The sequence below is a fragment of the Triturus cristatus genome, chromosome 7, assembly GCF_964204655.1.
Source record: "Triturus cristatus chromosome 7, aTriCri1.1, whole genome shotgun sequence".
NCBI lineage: Eukaryota > Metazoa > Chordata > Amphibia > Caudata > Salamandridae > Triturus > Triturus cristatus.
The window spans coordinates 579,154,652-579,174,552 of NC_140590.1; the positions used below are offsets into that span (position 1 = coordinate 579,154,652).

At 45.7% G+C, this 19,901-nt stretch overlaps 1 protein-coding gene across 9 annotated transcripts in view; it reads left to right on the forward strand.

Moving 5' to 3' along the window:
* The window catches only part of CACNA1G (calcium voltage-gated channel subunit alpha1 G), an 807,943-nt gene that overhangs the window by 751,977 nt on the left and 36,065 nt on the right, over positions 1-19,901 (forward strand). For 6 of the 9 annotated variants that reach the window (XM_085617140.1, XM_085617139.1, XM_085617141.1 and 3 more), the window contains 2 exons: positions 1,543-1,683; positions 15,156-15,290. In XM_085617140.1, coding sequence (XP_085473266.1) covers positions 1,543-1,683; positions 15,156-15,290 — 276 coding nt within the window. The remainder of the gene's footprint in view (positions 1-1,542; positions 1,684-15,155; positions 15,291-19,901) is intronic. The other 3 variants (XM_085617143.1, XM_085617144.1, XM_085617142.1) reach the window with 2 other exon arrangements.

The window sequence follows — 19,901 nt, forward strand, 5'->3', positions numbered from 1 at the left end:
ACTGGAGCAAGACCAATGGTGGAATGCATCCAATCAGTGGCTGAGATTAATTGAAGCATTCCACCCATTACTTTTTTGTTTTTCCAAGTGAGGTGCACGAAGGTCGATGGATATGCCAAAATATGCAACTGTGCTTAAGACTCAAGCTACACCTCAATGACGAGGCCCACAAAGCTCGAAACTGGCCTTATATTGCTCATGTACCTCTCTGGTAAGACCTTACCTAACAGTTTGGACTAGAAAGCACCTACCGTTTTGCATTTCTAGTTTCTGTCCAGAGTGGCAAGGATGGCAAATACACAATGGACTGAGTCCCAAGTAATTACTAATGGTCGAGATTAATTCAAACATTCCACCCATCACTTTCTATTTTTCTAAGGATATTCAGCCTCAAGAGCATCACTCTTTGCCCCTCCTCCTCCACATCAGGTACACACTATTGCAAGCACAATCGAACAGGGATATGAGTCTTAAATGCTAGAACCACTCCCATTGTGTCTGGATTGCACAATCCTACTGAATTCTTGGCATTCTGTGTTAATAGTAAATGCAGTTTATTTGCCAATACACAGTGACAAGAGAACATATTTAAATAAAATCTCTTTAGTGTTCAACGACATATCCAGTCAAGAAACGTTCAGTTAATTCTAGCATATGTTTTCAAAAAGAAGAGCGCTTCCATATTTTCTTAGTGTCACAATTCAAATTTTCGCCCAACATTTTGGCACTAGGTTACAAGGTGTCAAAAAGGAGCATAAGAGGGAATTATATCCAGGACACCCTCCACTCACAAATTTCGAAAAACACAAAACCTGGTTATAGAAAACACATGACGATTTCAAACAATTTTTACCAGATGGGTTTCATGTCTTACTCCTTGGTGAGGCTATGCTTACTTATCTAGTCATGCCCACCCATATGTGTTAATCATATTAAAAACTCATCAACCACCCAAATCAGGTCGGAAACTCATCAGCCAATAGTCTAAAAAGACTATTGGCTGATGGGTTTCTGACCTGAAAAAGACTATTGGCTGATGGGTTTCTGACCTGATTTGGGTGGTTGATTGGTTTTTAATATGATTAACACATATGGGTGGGCATGACTAGATAAGTAAGCATAGTCTCACCAAGGAGTAAGACATGAAACCCATCTGGTAAAAATTGTATGAAATCGTCATGTGCTTTCTATAACCAGGTTTGTTTTTTGAAACTACGTTAAAAGGCACAGGTTTTAGGTATGTGATGAACCATCAGGTATTATCAGTGAAATTTCAAATCTGTGGTACAGTGAAAAATTAAGTTCTTATTTTGCATGGTGCTATTAACATTTCCGACACGCAAACCCAGCTGTCATGTCGTTAATACTAAAGTCTCTCTTCTGACCATGCTGCTACTAGCCTCTGCTCTCTCTTCCTGTCTCTCCATCTCCATATTTCCATCAGTGCACCTGTTCTTCCAGTAACCCTGTTGTTCCAATCTTTTTACTGTCCTCTATTGCCTCTCTCTTCACCGTTCTGCATGCTCTACGCCGCTCTTACAGGAAAGGCACTTGTTTGATACCATCTCACTGCTGATCCAGGGATCACTGGAGGGCGAGATGAAGCTCATGGACAACCTGTCGGGCTCTGTGTGCCATCACTACGCTCTTCCCCTGTCTGAGAAGTGCAGCTTGGAGAAGCAGGTTAATATCACTTACGTATTACAAATTACCATCAATGCTAAATGCGTATTCTTTAATGTGTCAAATGATGCTATTTATACATTATGATGTTTAAACTATAATATAACAAATCATAATATTAGTGTATTATAGGGAGTAGGCTAAATCATGTAAGCACATTTGTGAGTCCCTAACAAACTTCCTATTTCTGGAAACTATATCTGCGGCTGTATTAATAACTTTGAGAATAAAATGTACCTGATTTGTAAAACTTGGTTATTGATTTGTTTGGGCAAGGACATCGGCTATAAACACATCTTAAAGTGCCTATAATGTATGTTACCTGTGTTGATGCTGACGACACCACCACCAAACACTAGGCCACAATCTGCTCTTGGTGCACAGACAGGATGAGACCCGAGCTAGCTAGCCTCTTTTGGGGTCACTGTTTGGCCACATGGGCAGGTACGTGCCTTAGTAATATTAGGGGGTGTGGGGCTCAGATTTCTCACGGTATACCCATCTAACAATGTCGGTGCAGGTTAGGGCTGCTAGGAAGAGGGGTCATTGGGAAGATCTGAGTTGAGCCATTAGTTTGGAATTATTTGGAAAGGTAAGAGGGGTTCTTGGTAGCATCAGTATATATACACACGAACCTCAAGAGACAGCACAAGGACACATTCAGTGTAGATGCTGTGCAGAGCAGCAACCTTCAAGGGGATGCAGGTCTCTCACCGTGCCCTCCAGTGCAGTCCAACTGAAAGTCCCTCGTTTCAGAGTCAGACAATCAGTGTTCCCTTTTGTTCCAGCTGTAACCTGGCTAGGAGCATTTAGAGGTCACATTGCGCCCAGCTGAAAACTCATACCCTACCGGCAGGCTCAACAGTTCATCAAGGTAAACATAAATGCAGCCAGTCACTTCACAAGTTGTCAAACAAGAAGAAGGACTGCTGCTTTGCTTTACTTTGAGGCAACCTTCCAGCGTAAGCAAGTTTTGAACTGGAAAGTAAATTCGAAATACATTATTTTGCATAGGTTTACATCGCTTTTCTCCCCTCTGTCTACCTAGCAGTGATGTGACGGCTAGATCCGATCATCACTGGTCAGTGTAACCCAACCGAGATGTTGTTGGATCCGTGTTCCACCCCACAGATTGAGATCAAACAGACATCAAGAGCAAAGCTTGAATTATCTCTGATGTCATTTAGAAACCCAAGTGGAAAATCTTCAATCAGTGTACCAGCCTACACCGACAGTTGCTCCATGAGAGCAGCTGTCAGTTAGCATGGATCTGTAAAGACCTGCTCTGACACTGCCTCTCTCTGGTCTGACCTGAGAGAGGTAGGAGGGACAGAGAACCATGAACCTCCATTCGACCATCTTCCTCACGTCTCTAAAAACCCAGGGAAGCAGCAAATCAGCATCCGCTTGAACACTGGGATCGGGGTAAATTGGGCCTTCATCCTCACCTGTTTTCCACAGAAGCATGCTCAAGACACTTTCAACCGACTTAAAGGGGACGAGTTTAGGTGACAACTCTTTTTGTCAATGACCTGTCGCCTGCAGGTTGCAAGATCAACAATAGCAGCAAAGACATAAGGAATGGCAGAGTAACTGTAGTTCATACGTCTGATTTTTGTTGGCATTAGGCTCTGTAATTCTGCCCTGCTTGTGCTCACTCCCTAAAACATGGTAAAATTGGCCTGCACCTAATCGGCAAATTTAATTTACTTGTAAGTCCCTAGTAAATGGTAATACCTGCACCCAGGGTCTGTAAATCAAATGCTACTAGTGTGCAGCAGCACTCATCGTGCCACCCACTAATGTAGCCTTTCAAAGCATGCCTCTTGCCTGCCACTGCATCCTGTAGGGCAGTTTTAAACTATCATATCAACCTGGCAAAATAAACCTTTTGCAAGGCCTAAACCTTCCTTTTTGTAATACTTACAAGTCACTCCTAAGGTATGCCCTAATATCTCCTAGGGCAGGGTGCACAGTATTCAAAAAGTTGGACATGTCGGTTTAAGTTTTATATGTCCCGGCAGTGAAAACACTTTAAGTCATTTTTCACTGTTGTAAGGCTATCTGCCCTATAAGGTAATGCTGGATTAACTTATTAAATCTTAATAAGTGCTGACTTCAGATTGGGAGGAGATAGAGAAATTAATTGGAATTTGAAACCCTCTTTAATAATAAAGTCGAATTTTAAGTCACAATTCTGAAAATGTCAATTTTAGAAAGTTGGCATTTTGTGTGCCCAAAACCACTGTGTCTTTCTGCCAGTAAACAGGGTGACATGACTGTGGTTGTCTCTCCTACAGTGTGTTGTTGATTCCTTCAAGACCTAGGGACAACGGGTGCTTAGGTGTGGCCAGGATGGGCCATCCTGACAGGATGGTTGGGGTGGGGCTATACCCATCCCCTCTTACACAAGCATGGGCCTTCCCTCCAGCATTCACAAAGGAGCCTGACACCAGGCCTGCCCTGGCTTTTGTCACCTTAGGCAACTTGGAGCCAAACCAATGAAGGACACGGGCAATTGGTCAGAACTAGTTTGAGAATGAGATGGGGGTGGCCCCAAACAAAGACTGGCACTGGGATAAAAGGTGACACTCTCAGACCCAACATCAGAACACTCCTGGACCTGTGGAAGATTCAGAAGGACTCCCTGATGTCAGAAGGGCTGCCTAGCTGCTCGAATGACTGCCTTTCTGTCTGTAGAAGGAAGATCTGACCTGCTTGCCTTGATCTCAGGCTAGCCAGATTGACTCTAAGTTAATATAATATAGTTAAGAAGCTGCAATAGGGCCAGAATGTTCCTCTCGAAATGAAGAGGAGCTAAACAATTAGGTGCCTACCTGCAGATTAGTGCCAAAATTGAAGTAGGGTGCGGGCACCTGCACACCTGTACACCATCAATTAAGGGATGCGTGTCCTACTGGAAATAAAAATAATAAAGTTGTTGGAGGACCAAACGTTCCGGAGGTCATGGACAGAAGCTTTATACAATGGTAGCCTAACTGATGTAAAAAATGTGTCAGGGTGTGACGAGCTGGCTCACCTGTTGGGCAACAGTGGTGAAGCGAGACGTGTCTACTTCGTGCCGTGTCCATAGCATCCTAAATGGGGCACCGTCGGGCGGTTCATCAGCCACATGTAGTAATTACCTGTCTGGTTTTTGGGTCTCGCCTGATCCAGCGCATGCGCTGGTCTGGCCGTGACATTTTGTGTACGGGTTTTCAAAGTGCTGCCTGTGGCCTAAAGCTTGCGTGCACGTGAGCATGCACGTGAGCGTGAACGCGCGCAGCCGCCATGTGTCCTACCTCCACCGTGCTTGATCGCGTCCGCGATCACTTTCACTTTCGCGGGCCGCGCGGCCGTGTCATTTTCGCGGCCAATGCTTGTTTTTAAAACGCTTTGGAGTACGCTTGCAGCCGTGGGGTTGGTGCAGCTCGTCAATCAGCCCAAAAGTATTCTTTTAGCAGCATTATAGCTGTGCGGGCTTTATGAAAACCAATGAGGGATGTTGTAGAGGGCAAACATGTAAAATAGAAAAATTCCTTTTTCTCCTACATTAGGACAGCTGCTCTCTATGCTTTGGCTGCTCTCTATGGTTTTGGTTTTGTTAATGAATGTTACAATGAGCAAAAACCAAACACAGCTAGTGTTAGACCTGACATCCTTGGCGTGAGTTTTTCCCCTATCTTTTGCCTCTGCTACCTGGATTTTTGATGCTGTGAGGGATTTCGTTTTCGCTGGTTTAGATGCTTTGGACACTCTGCCACTGCTAACCAGTGCCAGAGTGTAAGTGCTCCCTGTGTAAAATAGCATATTGATTGGATATACCTGATTGGCATATCTGTACCACCATGAAGTCCCTAGTAAAGTGCACTGTGTGTGCCAGGGCTGGTGATGACAGATGCTACTAGTGGGTCTGCAGCGCTGATTGCGCCACCCACCGGTGTAGCCCTAGAATGGTGTCTCAGGCCTGCCACCGCAGGCCTGCCTGCAGTCCCCGGACTGCCATGTCCCCCTGGCCAGTGTCCACACTGACCAGGCCTAACCCTTCCCTTTTTATACACGTCAGTCATCCCTATGGAAGGCCCAAGGTACCCCCCTGGGCAGGGTGCAGTGTATGTAAAAGGTAGAGCATGTACTAGTGCAGGTAACATGTTCTGGTAGTGAACAACAGCCATTTTGTGTGTTCACTGCTGCAAGGTTATCTTGCTCCATAGGCTAACATGGGGGAGGCTGGTGCCAATGGCTATCCGCCTATCTTCTCATAGGAACAAGATAAGACATGAGTGTTTGATATCCCTGAGCTCAGCATTTAATAACACATCTTTTAGGAGAGGTTGTTTTTAAATCCTGAGTTGGAGAATAGTACTTTTTAGAGAGTAGCTGTTCTCTTGTCTGACCCTTCCGTGTGCCTGGGCATGCTTGTGGATTGACTGTCTGGCTTGAGAGTGACAGGGGCTGGGGATCCCCCGGGAGGTTGGCTGAGTCAGCCCTCTGCTGAATGGTGACATTTGCAAGGAGAGTGGAGGGAAGAGATAGCACCTGGGGGTGAATAGGGCTGTGCCTGCCTGCCACACTGCTGGCTCCACCTCCTGCTGGGCGGCTGACGACTCTGCCCCTCACTCTGAAAAGAAAGTAGAAGCCAGGAAAACAAAGTGCTCCAGCAACACCCAGAACTGGATCAGACCGGGCTCAGGACCCACTTGCACAAAGACTTCAAAGACTTTTAGGGGTATAAGTACAAGACCCCTGACAACAGATTTTTAGATTCTACCATCAAGAGGAACCTCTGCTGAAAGACGGACCGCTGAAGAACTAAAGGAAGATTGTCTTGCTGTGTGCTCTAAGGGCTGACCTGTTCGGCTGTACAATTGAAGCTGAGGAGGAGAAGGGGTCTTGCTGTGTGCTGACTCTACCCACTTGACCAAACAAGACTTTGCTGTGTGCTGTGTCTTAAACCGAATCTCCAAGGGCCTGAGAAGAGCTGGCCTCCTGTTTCGCAACCCAGGGATAGAAAGGTTGCCCCGAACCCAAGACTCTGCTGTGTCCCCCCTGCACTGCTGTGTGCTGCAGGGACCGTGGACTGTTCTACCAAGCTTCTCAACATCTGCCGGTGAAGTGGGCTGGCTGCTCTCTGCCTTGCTGGAGAGTACCGCGCTGATCCGGGCCTGACACCGGTTGCCGCATCAAGAAGACCGACGTGCTCATCGGCACGTGCCTTGCCGCGACCCGGAGGCCTGAAGCAGACCAAGAATCACACTTCCCTGCTCTACGAAGCCGCGCTGTGAGTGGCTGACTCCGGTGATGTCGACATCGTCACTGAGGGCTCGTCGAGGGAGTTGTGGAAACCTTGCACCGAACAGCCAGAGGAGCGTTTTGTACAACGAGCGCAGTGACGCCGACGGAGCAACGTAGCTGCCTAAACAACAAGAGCCTACGAACTGATTCATTCTCAGTGAGTATCGAATCACGCAAGAGACTAGAGACTATCGTCTTACGATCCCGGCCAACCAAGAAAGCGAATATAGTGTAAACCTGTGATGCTTGATTTCAACTGCGGAAACTAGATAAAGATATATTATTTTTGATATAACTCACCTGTGTGGTCTAAGTTTGTGGTGTGCGGAGGAGGGATCATTGTGGTGTCTACGTGCAAATACCTTACACATTGCCTTGGGGATAAGCCTGTCTGCTCGAGCCAAGCTACCTAGAGGGTGAGCAGGGGTTATCTACCGTGTGTGTCCCTGTACCCTGACTAGAAGCAAGGGTCCCTATTTGGTCTAAGGTGTATACCTCTGCCAACTAGAGACCCCCAGATCTAACATTGGTGGTGAGCGGTGCGCATTAGAACCAGTATTTGCACTTGACCTGCAGTGATTCTTCGTACATCACTAATCTAGTAAGCAGTTGCATTGCACGAAGTTTTTGCGAAGACTATTCTTGGAGGATCGACGAAGCATCATGTCTCTGAATGGAGTAGGTGAGGAGTCGGAATCGCAATTCGAAGTGAAAAAGTTGCTCGAATATAAGAAGGAGCAACTAAAGCAATTCTGCAAGCAGCTTGGATGCCCAGTGAAGGGCGGCGCCAACAAGACGGAGCTACAGAAAGCTCTAAGGGCCTGGTGGGAGGTCAAGAATGGCGCAACCGAGGAAACTACTGGAGGGGATGGCACACCGGAGCACGGATTTGGATCCGATGATCTGCCAGTGAATAGGCCAGCATCTAGGGCTGGCAGCACCCATTCCAGTAGGAGCCTTTCTCCAGAGGAGCTGGAGGAAAATTAGGGCCCATGAGATTGAACTTTTTAAGCTCAAAGCTCAAGCGGAAGAAAGGAAACTGCGCCTTGACAGTGAGAAAGAGGCGGAGGAGAGGAGGAATACTCTTGCTTTGGAAGAGAGAAAACTCCAGTTGGCTCATTAGTTGAGCATGAGGGAGCTGGACATTAAAGCCAAACAAGTGGAGTCCAGCCCGAATGGTGGCAGCGCACAGCCAGTACAGGCGGGTAAAGTATACATACCGAAAGATTTGGTACAGAATTATCAGAGGGGTGAGGATATCTATGCATGGTTTAGATCCTATGAGCTTGCCTTGAAGATGAATGAAGTGCCTGAGAAGAGTCAGGGAGCAGGGTTGTGGAAGCATTTTGAGGCCTCTGGGAGGGATGTCTTAGCACCCTTAGAAGCAGCAGGGACCTTAACCTACCCCATGATGAAGGAGGCCTTATGCCTCAGGTATGGGCTTACACCAGAACAGTACCGCCAGAAGTTCAGGAACTACAAGAAACTTGATTCGAGTACTTGGGTGGAGTGTGTGAGTATGTACACGCGTGCACTGGAAGGTTGGATAAAGGGCAGCAAAGTAACTGATTATGTGGGGTTGTGTCACTTGATTAGTTGGGAGCACTTGAGTAGTCTATGTGTTCCAGAGCTGCGCCAGCATCTTTTAGACAGCAAATTAACTGATCCCAGTGAGCTTGCTAAAGAGGCAGACCGCTGGACTAGCACCAGGGTCAACAAAGGGGTGGTAAGTATGCCAGCCAAGGGTGGACAGGGTCCCCAGCAGAAAGGTGGGGAGGACAAGGGTAACAGTAAGGAGTTCTCTAAAGGGCCCCAAAACAGTTCCCAGGAGAAGGAGTCCCAAGCCCCCAAGCCTAAGAGGTCTTGGCCCCCTAAGGGCAACAGACCACCGCCTACTTGCTATGCTTGTAGGGAAGTGGGCCACATAGCCCCTAACTGTCCCAAGAAACCCCCAGCACCAGCTGCTGCTCCCGTCCCAGGGTTAGCTAGTGTAGCTTTGGGAGGGGATTTGATTTCCAGTGGGGAGGAGGGATTAGCTATGATGACCCTTGTCTCTTTAGGAGACCAAGAGATGGTCCAGGATACCTTGATACCCGCTAACACTAAGAAATACGGGCAAAAGGTGACCATCAATGGGGGGGAGGTAGAGGCTCTGAGAGACACCGGGGCTAGTGTGACATCTGTCAGGTGTCAGTGGGTGTCTGAAGAGCAAGTCATTCCCAATGTGCTCCGCCCAGTAGTGGCAGCTGACACTTCAGTGCGCCTCTGCAAGATGGCGCGTGTTCCCTTTACATGGGGGGGAGTCTCTGGTACCTTGGAAGTCTGTGTCAGTGATGCCTTGCCAGTAGATTGTCTGTTGGGTAACGACCTGGAGAGTTCTCCATGGAAGGACGTAGAGCACAGAACTCACTTGGAGATGTTAGGACTGCCAGCGTGGATCTGTGTATCCACACGTGCCATGACAGCCAGTACGGGTGGATTAGTAGAACCGGAGCCTGGAACAATGGCCCAGGGACCTGTCAAGAGAGGAAGGGGCAGAGGGCGCGGGAAACCGGCCCCCACTGTTCCCACGGTCCAGGAGGAAGCAGAACCTGAGGGGGATGCCCTGGAACCTACAGGGGAACAGGTGGCCGAACTGGGGGAATTGCCTGAGCTGACCCATTGGCAGCAAGAGGGTGGTCCCTCCAGGGAGGAATTCTGCCAGGCTCAGAAAGAGTGCCCTTCTCTCCTTGGTGTGCGGCAGCAGGCTGCAGACCAGGCAGCGGGCCTAGGGTCCAAGGAACATTTGATTTACTGGGAGGATGACTTACTTTATAGTGAGCCTAAGTTTGCTGAGCCCGGTGCAGCCCGTGTGCCGGTGGTACCCGAGCGCTTCAGGAACTTCTTACTGGGTCTGGCTCATGACGTGCCTCTCGCAGGACATCTGGGGCAAGACAAGACCTATCACAGGCTTGTCACCCACTTCTACTGGCCCCAGATGAAGAAGCACGTTGGTACCTTTTGTAAGTCTTGCCAAACCTGTCAAACTGCTTTTGATGCCCTGAAAACTGCAATGTGCACAGCACCGGTGCTTAAGGCGCCTGACTTTTCGAGTGAGTTCGTAGTGCAAACAGACGCTTCAGAGCAAGGTGTGGGAGCAGTACTCTCACAGATGAACGACGAGGGCGGGGACCAACCTGTAGCTTTCATTAGTAGGAGGCTACTCCCCAGGGAACAGAGATGGAGCGCTATTGAAAGGGAAGCATTTGCTGTGGTCTGGGCCCTGAAGAAGCTGAGGCCCTACCTGTTTGGGACTCACTTCCGTGTTCAGACCGACCACAGGCCCCTCAGATGGTTAATGCAGATGAGGGGTGAGAATCCAAAACTGTTGAGGTGGTCCATCTCCCTACAGGGAATGGACTTTACGGTGGAACACCGTCCCGGTACAGAGCACGCCAATGCTGATGGTCTGTCCAGGTTTTTCCGCCTTAGTGATGAGAACTCCCAAGAGGGTGGGTAGTTCTCCCCACTTTCAGCTGGAGGGGACACGTGTTAGACCTGACATCCTTGGCGTGAGTTTTTCCCCTATCTTTTGCCTCTGCTACCTGGATTTTTGATGCTGTGAGGGATTTCGTTTTCGCTGGTTTAGATGCTTTGGACACTCTGCCACTGCTAACCAGTGCCAGAGTGTAAGTGCTCCCTGTGTAAAATATCATATTGATTGGATATACCTGATTGGCATATCTGTACCACCAGGAAGTCCCTAGTAAAGTGCACTGTGTGTGCCAGGGCTGGTGATGACAGATGCTACTAGTGGGTCTGCAGCGCTGATTGCGCCACCCACCGGTGTAGCCCTAGAATGGTGTCTCAGGCCTGCCACCGCAGGCCTGCCTGCAGTCCCCGGACTGCCATGTCCCCCTGGCCAGTGTCCACACTGACCAGGCCTAACCCTTCCCTTTTTATACACGTCAGTCATCCCTATGGAAGGCCCAAGGTACCCCCCTGGGCAGGGTGCAGTGTATGTAAAAGGTAGAGCATGTACTAGTGCAGGTAACATGTTCTGGTAGTGAACAACGGCCATTTTGAGTGTTCACTGCTGCAAGGTTATCTTGCTCCATAGGCTAACATGGGGGAGGCTGGTGCCAATGGCTATCCGCCTATCTTCTCATAGGAACAAGATAAGACATGAGTGTTTGATATCCCTGAGCTCAGCATTTAATAACACATCTTTTAGGAGAGGTTGTTTTTAAATCCTGAGTTGGAGAATAGTACTTTTTAGAGAGTAGCTGTTCTCTTGTCTGACCCTTCCGTGTGCCTGGGCATGCTTGTGGATTGACTGTCTGGCTTGAGAGTGACGGGGGCTGGGGATCCCCCGGGAGGTTGGCTGAGTCAGCCCTCTGCTGAATGGTGACATTTGCAAGGAGAGTGGAGGGAGGAGATAGCACCTGGGGGTGAATAGGGCTGTGCCTGCCTGCCACACTGCTGGCTCCACCTCCTGCTGGGCGGCTGACGACTCTGCCCCTCACTCTGAAAAGAAAGTAGAAGCCAGGAAAACAAAGTGCTCCAGCAACACCCAGAACTGGATCAGACCGGGCTCAGGACCCACTTGCACAAAGACTTCAAAGACTTTTAGGGGTATAAGTACAAGACCCCTGACAACAGATTTTTAGATTCTACCATCAAGAGGAACCTCTGCTGAAAGACGGACCGCTGAAGAACTAAAGGAAGATTGCCTTGCTGTGTGCTCTAAGGGCTGACCTGTTCGGCTGTACAACTGAAGCTGAGGAGGAGAAGGGGTCTTGCTGTGTGCTGACTCTACCCACTTGACCAAACAAGACTTTGCTGTGTGCTGTGTCTTAAACCGAATCTCCAAGGGCCTGAGAAGAGCTGGCCTCCTGTTTCGCAACCCAGGGATAGAAAGGTTGCCCCGAACCCAAGACTCTGCTGTGTCCCCCCTGCGCTGCTGTGTGCTGCAGGGACCGTGGACTGTTCTACCAAGCTTCTCAACATCTGCCAGTGAAGTGGGCTGGCTGCTCTCTGCCTTGCTGGAGAGTACCGCGCTGATCTGGGCCTGACACCGGTTGCCGCATCAAGAAGACCGACGTGCTCATCGGCACGTGCCATGCCGCGACCCGGAGGCCTGAAGCAGACCAAGAATCGCACTTCCCTGCTCTACGAAGCCGGGCTGTGAGTGGCTGACTCCGGTGACGTCGACATCGTCACTGAGGGCTCGTCGAGGGAGTTGTGGAAACCTTGCACCGAACAGCCAGAGGAGCGCTTTGTACAACGAGCGCAGTGACGCCGACGGAGCAATGTAGCTGCCTAAACAACAAGAGCCTACGAACTGATTCATTCTCAGTGAGTATCGAATCACGCAAGAGACTAGAGACTATCGACTTACGATCCCGGCCAACCAAGAAAGCGAATATAGTGTAAACCTGTGATGCTTGATTTCAACTGCGGAAACTAGATAAAGATATATTATTTTTGATATAACTCACCTGTGTGGTCTAAGTTTGTGGTGTGCGGAGGGGGGATCATTGTGGTGTCTACGTGCAAATACCTTACACATTGCCTTGGGGATAAGCCTGTCTGCTCGAGCCAAGCTACCTAGAGGGTGAGCAGGGGTTATCTACCGTGTGTGTCCCTGTACCCTGACTAGAAGCAAGGGTCCCTATCTGGTCTAAGGTGTATACCTCTGCCAACTAGAGACCCCCAGATCTAACAGCTAGCATTCACTTTAAGCGCGCCTTTAACTTCGCTGCTTTTATTTTCATTTATTTCACATTGGAAAAGCAAAGCATTGCCTTTAAGAGCGCGCACTGCAGGTTGTTCTGCTCCCAACCCCAATAATTGATGATAGAACTTGCTGTCCTGCCCGACCCTCATCACCCCACTCCTCCTCCATTCTTGACCATTTCCCTTGCTGCGATCTCTTGAGCCATTCAAGCCACGTAACCTTTTAAAACAAGCACTTGCAATGCAATTGGTCTCGCATTACTGAAAGTTTGAGCTATTGGCGTTGCATTATTATTTGCAATGCCAATAGCTCAAACTTTCAGTAATGCGATAGCAATTGCATTGCAAATGCTTGTTTATTGTGAGTACAATCAGTGTGACTCTGTGCTCATCGGCTTATTGTGAAATGAGTTACTTCTTTTAGGGGGTGTCTAATTTTATATTCGTGATTTGCTTTGTTCAGCTGATTTTTCCTTTCCTCTATTCTTTCTTATTTTTTATTGTCCTTAACAGTATTATTATAAGCATATTTATTTATGCCCATTATTTTCTCGGACACTCAAGTAATTTTGAGTCCACTCGATGAAATAACCTTATTCTATATTAGTACCCTGAGTCCTTTCTTCTTTTTTCTATTTTTCTTTCCATTTTTTTTCCTCTTGATTGCGGGCTATCCCACTTTGATCAGTTTAAAATGGGCGCAACTAATTTCCCGCTCCCTCGGTCATTGTTGCTTCCGACGGTGCCCCGTGTTAGACACCGTTTCCTGCATGTTTTCCTCCGGGGTTTCACACAGAGATGTCGGCTGTTTTCAGAATTTGCAGGCCACTCGTAATGAGTGCCGAAGTGTTGCTAGATGTGTGTTTAATTATAGGAATCAATTACCTTCGTTACCATTTCGTTTTGTTTTTATGACTGTCTCCCAGCTCAAAAGCCAAGATCAAACACTTTTTGAGGACACTAACTGAACCATAGCTTTCTTTCAAAGAGCGGGATATCATTAAATGGCAGGGTCAGCACGCCGTTACCCCAGAGGAAAATAATATTAATTCCTTGATCATTAATTTACAAATAAATATAGATGTAATGACCATTACTAAGCTATCTCGAGTATACCCCTAACAAAAATCAGCAACAAACCCAGACATTCCCACTCTGCCAGTAAAAGGTTGCCACAGGTATTTGTGGTAATTGCCGGCATGTGTGCAGTATTACTGTTACATCTCCCAGTAATACTGCAAACGTGTAAATATGTCAGAGAGGGAAAATAATCATGTTCCTACTCTGCCACATTGCAAGCGGGTTCTTGAAGCCCCTAAATTCGTAAAGATAATAAAAGATTTCTTTCAGTTTAAAGTTGAATACAAATGTTGAAGTTTATTATAATTATTTTACTTCGACATTTTTGTAATAAAAACGAGGGTTCCTTGTTGTTAAGTTTCATTGTTGTATATGTTGTCAATACGCTGTGTTCACCGCACACCCTGGCCACGATGACAACATTGTGAATTATGTCTTATATTTGAGTGCATTTGAAAAAGTGCCTAAATTACAAGTATAATAGCTGCCTATGTTCACTATTTGTGTTTCTTGCTCATAATGGTGAGTGAGTACACTTGGAAGCTAATCTTTGAGCCCATGTACCATGTAATGTTCCTCTCTCTATCTATCTCTGTTTTCTGTCTCTTTCCTTCCGCCTCTGACTTTCTTTAGGGGTACCATTCTTTTCTCGTTCTCTCTCTTTCACCTTTTCTCTCTGTCGCTCTTCTTTCTGGATTACTCTCTCACTTTTGCTTACTGTGCCTCACTTTTTCCTGTTCTATCCCTTTTCTGCTATCTTGCTCTCCCTCTGTGCCTTGCTCTTTTCTGTTTTTTTCTGTTAATCACTCTGTCTTTCTGTCTGTGGCTGTCTCTCTTAAATCATATGTGTCTGTGTCTTCCTCTGGCATTCTGTGTCTGCCTCTCACATTCTCGCTCTCAATTGCTCTTTGTGTCTCTTCTTACTTTCTCTTGGTCTCGCTTGATTTTTCTCTTACTTTTTTGTTCTGTTTCTTTGCCTCTTTTTGTTACTCCCGGTCTATTTTCCTTTCTTTCTTTCTCTTACTCTTTCCCTTCCTCACTCTTTCACTCTCTCTATGTAACTCACATTCTCTTTGTTTGCTTATTCTCTCTTTATGTCTCTCTGTTGTTTTTCTCTGTATTTCAGCATCACACTCTTTCTTGATTTCCCTCCTTCTTGCTTTTTGTCTGTCTCACTTTCTCCCCATCCCTCTCTTTCTCTTCGTTGCTCTATGTCATGTTCATTTTCCCGCTCTCTCTCTCTCTACTTTTGACATTCTTTCTCGCTCGGTCACTCGCTCTCTTTAATATTTGTTTTTTTCTATCTCCTGTTGCGGTTGATTGTTTTGTACTGCTGTGTTACTGCTTTTCTTATCCTTAATCATTTTTCCCTTGTTTAGGTCCCTCTAGCGGAAATGGATGCTCTATCTCTCACGTCAGATATACTGTCTGAAAAATCCTGCTCCTTAGCTCTGACGGATGACTCTTTGCCCGATGATTCTAACACAGTCTTACTTAGTGCTCTGGAAAGCAATGTATATACGATGATCTCTGTGTACTTCGAGGTCTTCAGGGTTCAAAATACTGCACTTCCTAGTTGGCTGTCATGGAAGTATGCTTACGAGTGACGTTGGTTGAACCTATACCATTTAACCATGCTTTTTAAATTCTTCATTCCTTCTAATCTATAGATTCATTATTAAAGAAAAGCTATATATGTTTCTCACCAATGGCAACATAGCAGTAATGAAACAGGCACTTGCAATGCAATTGGTCTCGCCTTTGGGACATTAAAAGGTTTTAGCTATGAAGCACATTATCCTGGGCAAAGTGATTCTGGTATTTTACTGACCTCTGTTGTTCGTTTTCTATCAAGACAGTTAATTAGAGGCAGTTGCTAGAAAAATATAAAAAGAAAGTCCATAAGCAGAAAGCAATGCTGGTATTTTAGTCACCTCTGCTGGTCGTTTTCTATCAAGACAGTTAAATAGAGGCAGTTGCTAGAAAAGTAGTCCCTAAGCAAAAGCGGAAGCAGACAAGTCCTGGGACAATGCTTCAAAGCCCACACAAAGTAAATACAACAGATCTTCCAGACAGAGCAAGCACTGTCTAGGCTCGATCTAAAAATCGAAGGCATTTGGATCTACTTTTTTACAATTTAACATCTGAGTAAACATGACCCTTCCTGTTCGGAGCATTCTGCTTCCTGACTTGGATAAAACAGACACCAAGACATTCCACTCTAAAAAAAATGACAGATACAAAACCAGTAGCTCCAAGATGCACGTTTTCTAACTTAGTCACATTTAGGACAGACAAACAGCAAATAAATTAACTGGGATGGGAATGGCTAAATCAAATATGAAAATTAGGAAATTCTCAATTTCCTCTAGAACCAGACCATCAGAGACTGGTTTGTAAGACATATGACCTTTTCCCAGCATAGATGCCCAGCTGAGATCCACTCAACCAGAGCACACAATACTGTTTCGGAATTGCTGAAGATGATTCCTGCGGAATCATCAGTATTTGTGTTGAACCATGCTGTCTTTAGAGTATTTTGATCTATAGCAGTAAGTGCTAGCCAGGTTGCTTAAGAGAGGACCAGTAATTGGCAATAAAGGCCGCTTTGCTATAGCTCTTTATTCGATCAGTGAATCCGAATGTGGCTCCTACCGCTTTTGATGTGACTGCTTAGCTCCCCTCAAGGTACTCATTATGCCATCACTCTGCACTGTTTGTCAAATACTTAGTTGTTTTGCAAGTTAACAGCACACAATGTATGTTTTTAAACCCAAGGCACTGAGGGAATTTGTTGAAGATCTACAGCATTCATGTTCTGATAACATTACGGAACACTCAAGAGGACATTGGCACTGTGATAGTTGCACTTCACCCTTGTTACACATCTAGACCTTTGTCTTGGGATGAATAATTAGGGTGGTGGCCATTTAGCTTGTGAAAATACTATATAGAATGCTCATAAAACCTTTATTGATTCTGTCCTGCCCCACAGACAGTGAGAACTGAAAGCAATTAATCAAAAGCCGAATAGCTCCTTTAATGTGACAGAAGACGTTTTAAAATTTCCTGTAAGAAAGCAGGTTGGCAGCTTAACTTCTGGGGTTACTGTGAAGCATTACAGTCACATCTATGCCAAAAGACCTTTCAAATTTCTCTTATCTACACTTTGAGTTAATACATTTAATACATTTTGCTTTAGTATAATTCAATCAAGCTTAGACTAAACCATGTTAAATAACTAAATGCCTTTCTCTAGAAAGCTCTGTCAGTATTTTGAGCCCTGATTTAATAATGGCCTCTATTTAGCCTACACAATGTTTCAGTTGCTGTCTAGAAATCAGTCACCATTGTTTGCTGTTCTACGGTCGTATTGGTGTAATTATTCTCTCAGCTATCATCACATCCGTTGCTATCTGTGGACATGCTGTTTCCGTTTGTTATAGTCCATTTGGATGTTTGATGTTTTATGCCATTACGATAAGCTGGTGTCTTAGTGACAATATTTTTAGGTCTGCTTTTCTTAAACTGTGATAATATTTCCCATCATGCTTCATGGCATTTTGCTCAAGAGATAATAGGAACTGTATCTTATACAACCATAAAATTCTAAATTGGGTGTTGACACAGAGACCACAAATGCCTTCCTACTATTAAATCTACTATATTTCCCAAGAATGAATGTGGGTACATTGCAGTAGCCGTACATTTTGCAGAGAGTAGATAAATATAATATTTCATTACATGGTTTCTTAAAAACAATAACCAAATACCATTGGCAAACAACTCCATAATGAAATGCCAAACCCCAAAAAACCTCTCCTCCCTCATACAATTCATCACCTAAATAAGGAAATTAGCCAGTCATCAGATGTTTTTCGATGCCCCCCTCTTTTGAGTTATTTATATTGCTTTTTCTGAGAGCTGCCCACCTCATACTCCTTTCTTTTGTCTTTCCATTCGACAGTGGGTTCTTCCTGATGGAGTCATAACTACAGCACTGGGTCTATTGTCTGGGCAAGAGGGCAATAGCATATACTGATTTCTCTAAGGCGCTGAATGGTGCTGGGAGAGGTAGTGGGGTCTTATCTCCAAGTTAAGATAGATTGTTGTAGCTCCGCCATCACCCGCAAATCAGGTGGCTCCCCGATCAAAATCGTGCATAGTTGCATTTCTGGGTTGGTAGTGTAGACTGCAGGGATGGCAGAGGTCTTTATCAGATCCTGATCAGCCGGGTAGGTGAATGTACTCTGACAAGACTTGCATTGTTTTGTGCATTTTCTACTGCTTTGCCATGCTGAAATCTCATTGCAAATTGAGGGGCGCATGGAGGAGAAGGTTTGCTCCCAGTCTGTATCATGATCTAAATCCAACTGCCTCACCTGTATTTCCAGAAAGGTGACTGTTCTTCTTCACTGAAGGCTGCTTCTGCTCTGCCTCCCAGATAGGTGTAGCTAAAGGCAGTATGTGAGACACATACCAAGTTTCATTTAGGGGATGTAGTTGCAACCTGTGTTCCCTTTGGTACTGAGAATGGATGGCTTCAGGTCAGGTTTCTAGATTCTGAGGGTCAGTGGTCATTTGTCCAGCTGGAGGGAGTTGGAAGCCTTTGAGAAGAGGGCTGCAAACTTTCTCCATGCTTCACCCTACCTTGAATGTTGTGGTGCAGACAGAAACACTGATTCCAAGGACTATGGGCCAAATTCACAGAACTAACTTACCGAAAGTCTTAAAGTTAGGATTTTTCTCAGTTACCGAAAGTCTTAAAGTTAGGATTTTTCTCAGTTTAGGAGTCGTAAAGTTAGGACTACTAACTTTAGGACTCCTAAATGCCTTCTGTGAATACCGAAAGTCTTAAAGTTAGGATTTTTCACAGTTTAGGAGTAGTAAAGTTAGGCTAAACTGAGAAAAATCCTAACTTTCAGACTTTCGGTATTCACAGAAGGCATTTAGGAGTCCTAAAGTTAGGAGTCCTAACTTTACTACTCCTAAACTGAGAAAAATCCTAACTTTAAGACTTTCGGTATTCACAGAAGGCATTTAGGAGTCCTAAAGTTAGGACTCCTAACTTCTGTGAATACCGAAATGAGTAAGTGCCTTCTGTGAATACCAAAATGAGTAAGTGCCTTCTGTGAATACCAAAATGGTAGTAAGTTTAGGATTTTGTCTTAAGTTAGTTCTGTGAATCGGGCCCTATATCAACATAAAAAGGGGTGAGATCCATGATCTCTGGACTTTGACCTCCAGGGTCGGATTGGAAATTCTGGCAGGGCATATCAAGAGAAATGTGACCTCAAGAGTGGACCATCTGAGTCAGATGTTTCCAAAATCCTATTTATGCATTTCCAGGAGGGTCTTCCAGGTTGTTTCCCAGAGCTTCAGAACTGTCTGTTTGGATCTAGTTCACCTCCAAGAACAAATTGAGTGGTTCCTCTTTCTTTTCATTCTTCGGCCCCATGGCCTCTGGTATGAATGCTCAGTTGTATCCGGTGGCTCGGAGTCCTCTTTGGGCCTTTGCTTCTTTACTTTTTTTGCAGAGGGTTCTATCCATATTTTGTAGGGATTTAGTGGATGTTCTGCTGGTGGAGCTTTGGAGGATGTGGTTTCCACGATTGCTGGGCTAGGCTGTTGGTCCTCTTCCCCCAAGATCCCTGGACCTGTCTCATCACCAGCTGGAGACTGAAAGGATAGGTCTCGAGGGTAGGGTGGCTCCTGAGGCTTTTCAATCTTACTACAGACCTTTCACAGAAGGGTGTGTAGCCATAATTGCATATCTTTCCAATATTGGTGCCTTTTCATGCTCTGCAATCTCTTTCCTGTCCTTTCCAAAAATACTTGATAGTTTGGATGGCTTCCAGTTGGAGCTTGCTGTTTTCCATGCTTAAAGTTCCATCAGCTAATATTTGAGATCGTTGAGATGATTTGGATCAAATTGAAGCTCTGGCATCCACCTGTTTAAAGGTTTTCTCTTGATAAACCCTCCGCAGGAGGCTTTATTTTTACATTTCTGGCATTTGTTGCTTGTGTTGAAACTTTTTCAGGCTCCTCCTGTTGAGTCATCGCAAGACATATCTTTACCCCTTCTCTGTTTTAAAGTGCTGTTTTTGTTAAGGTGTCCCAATGAT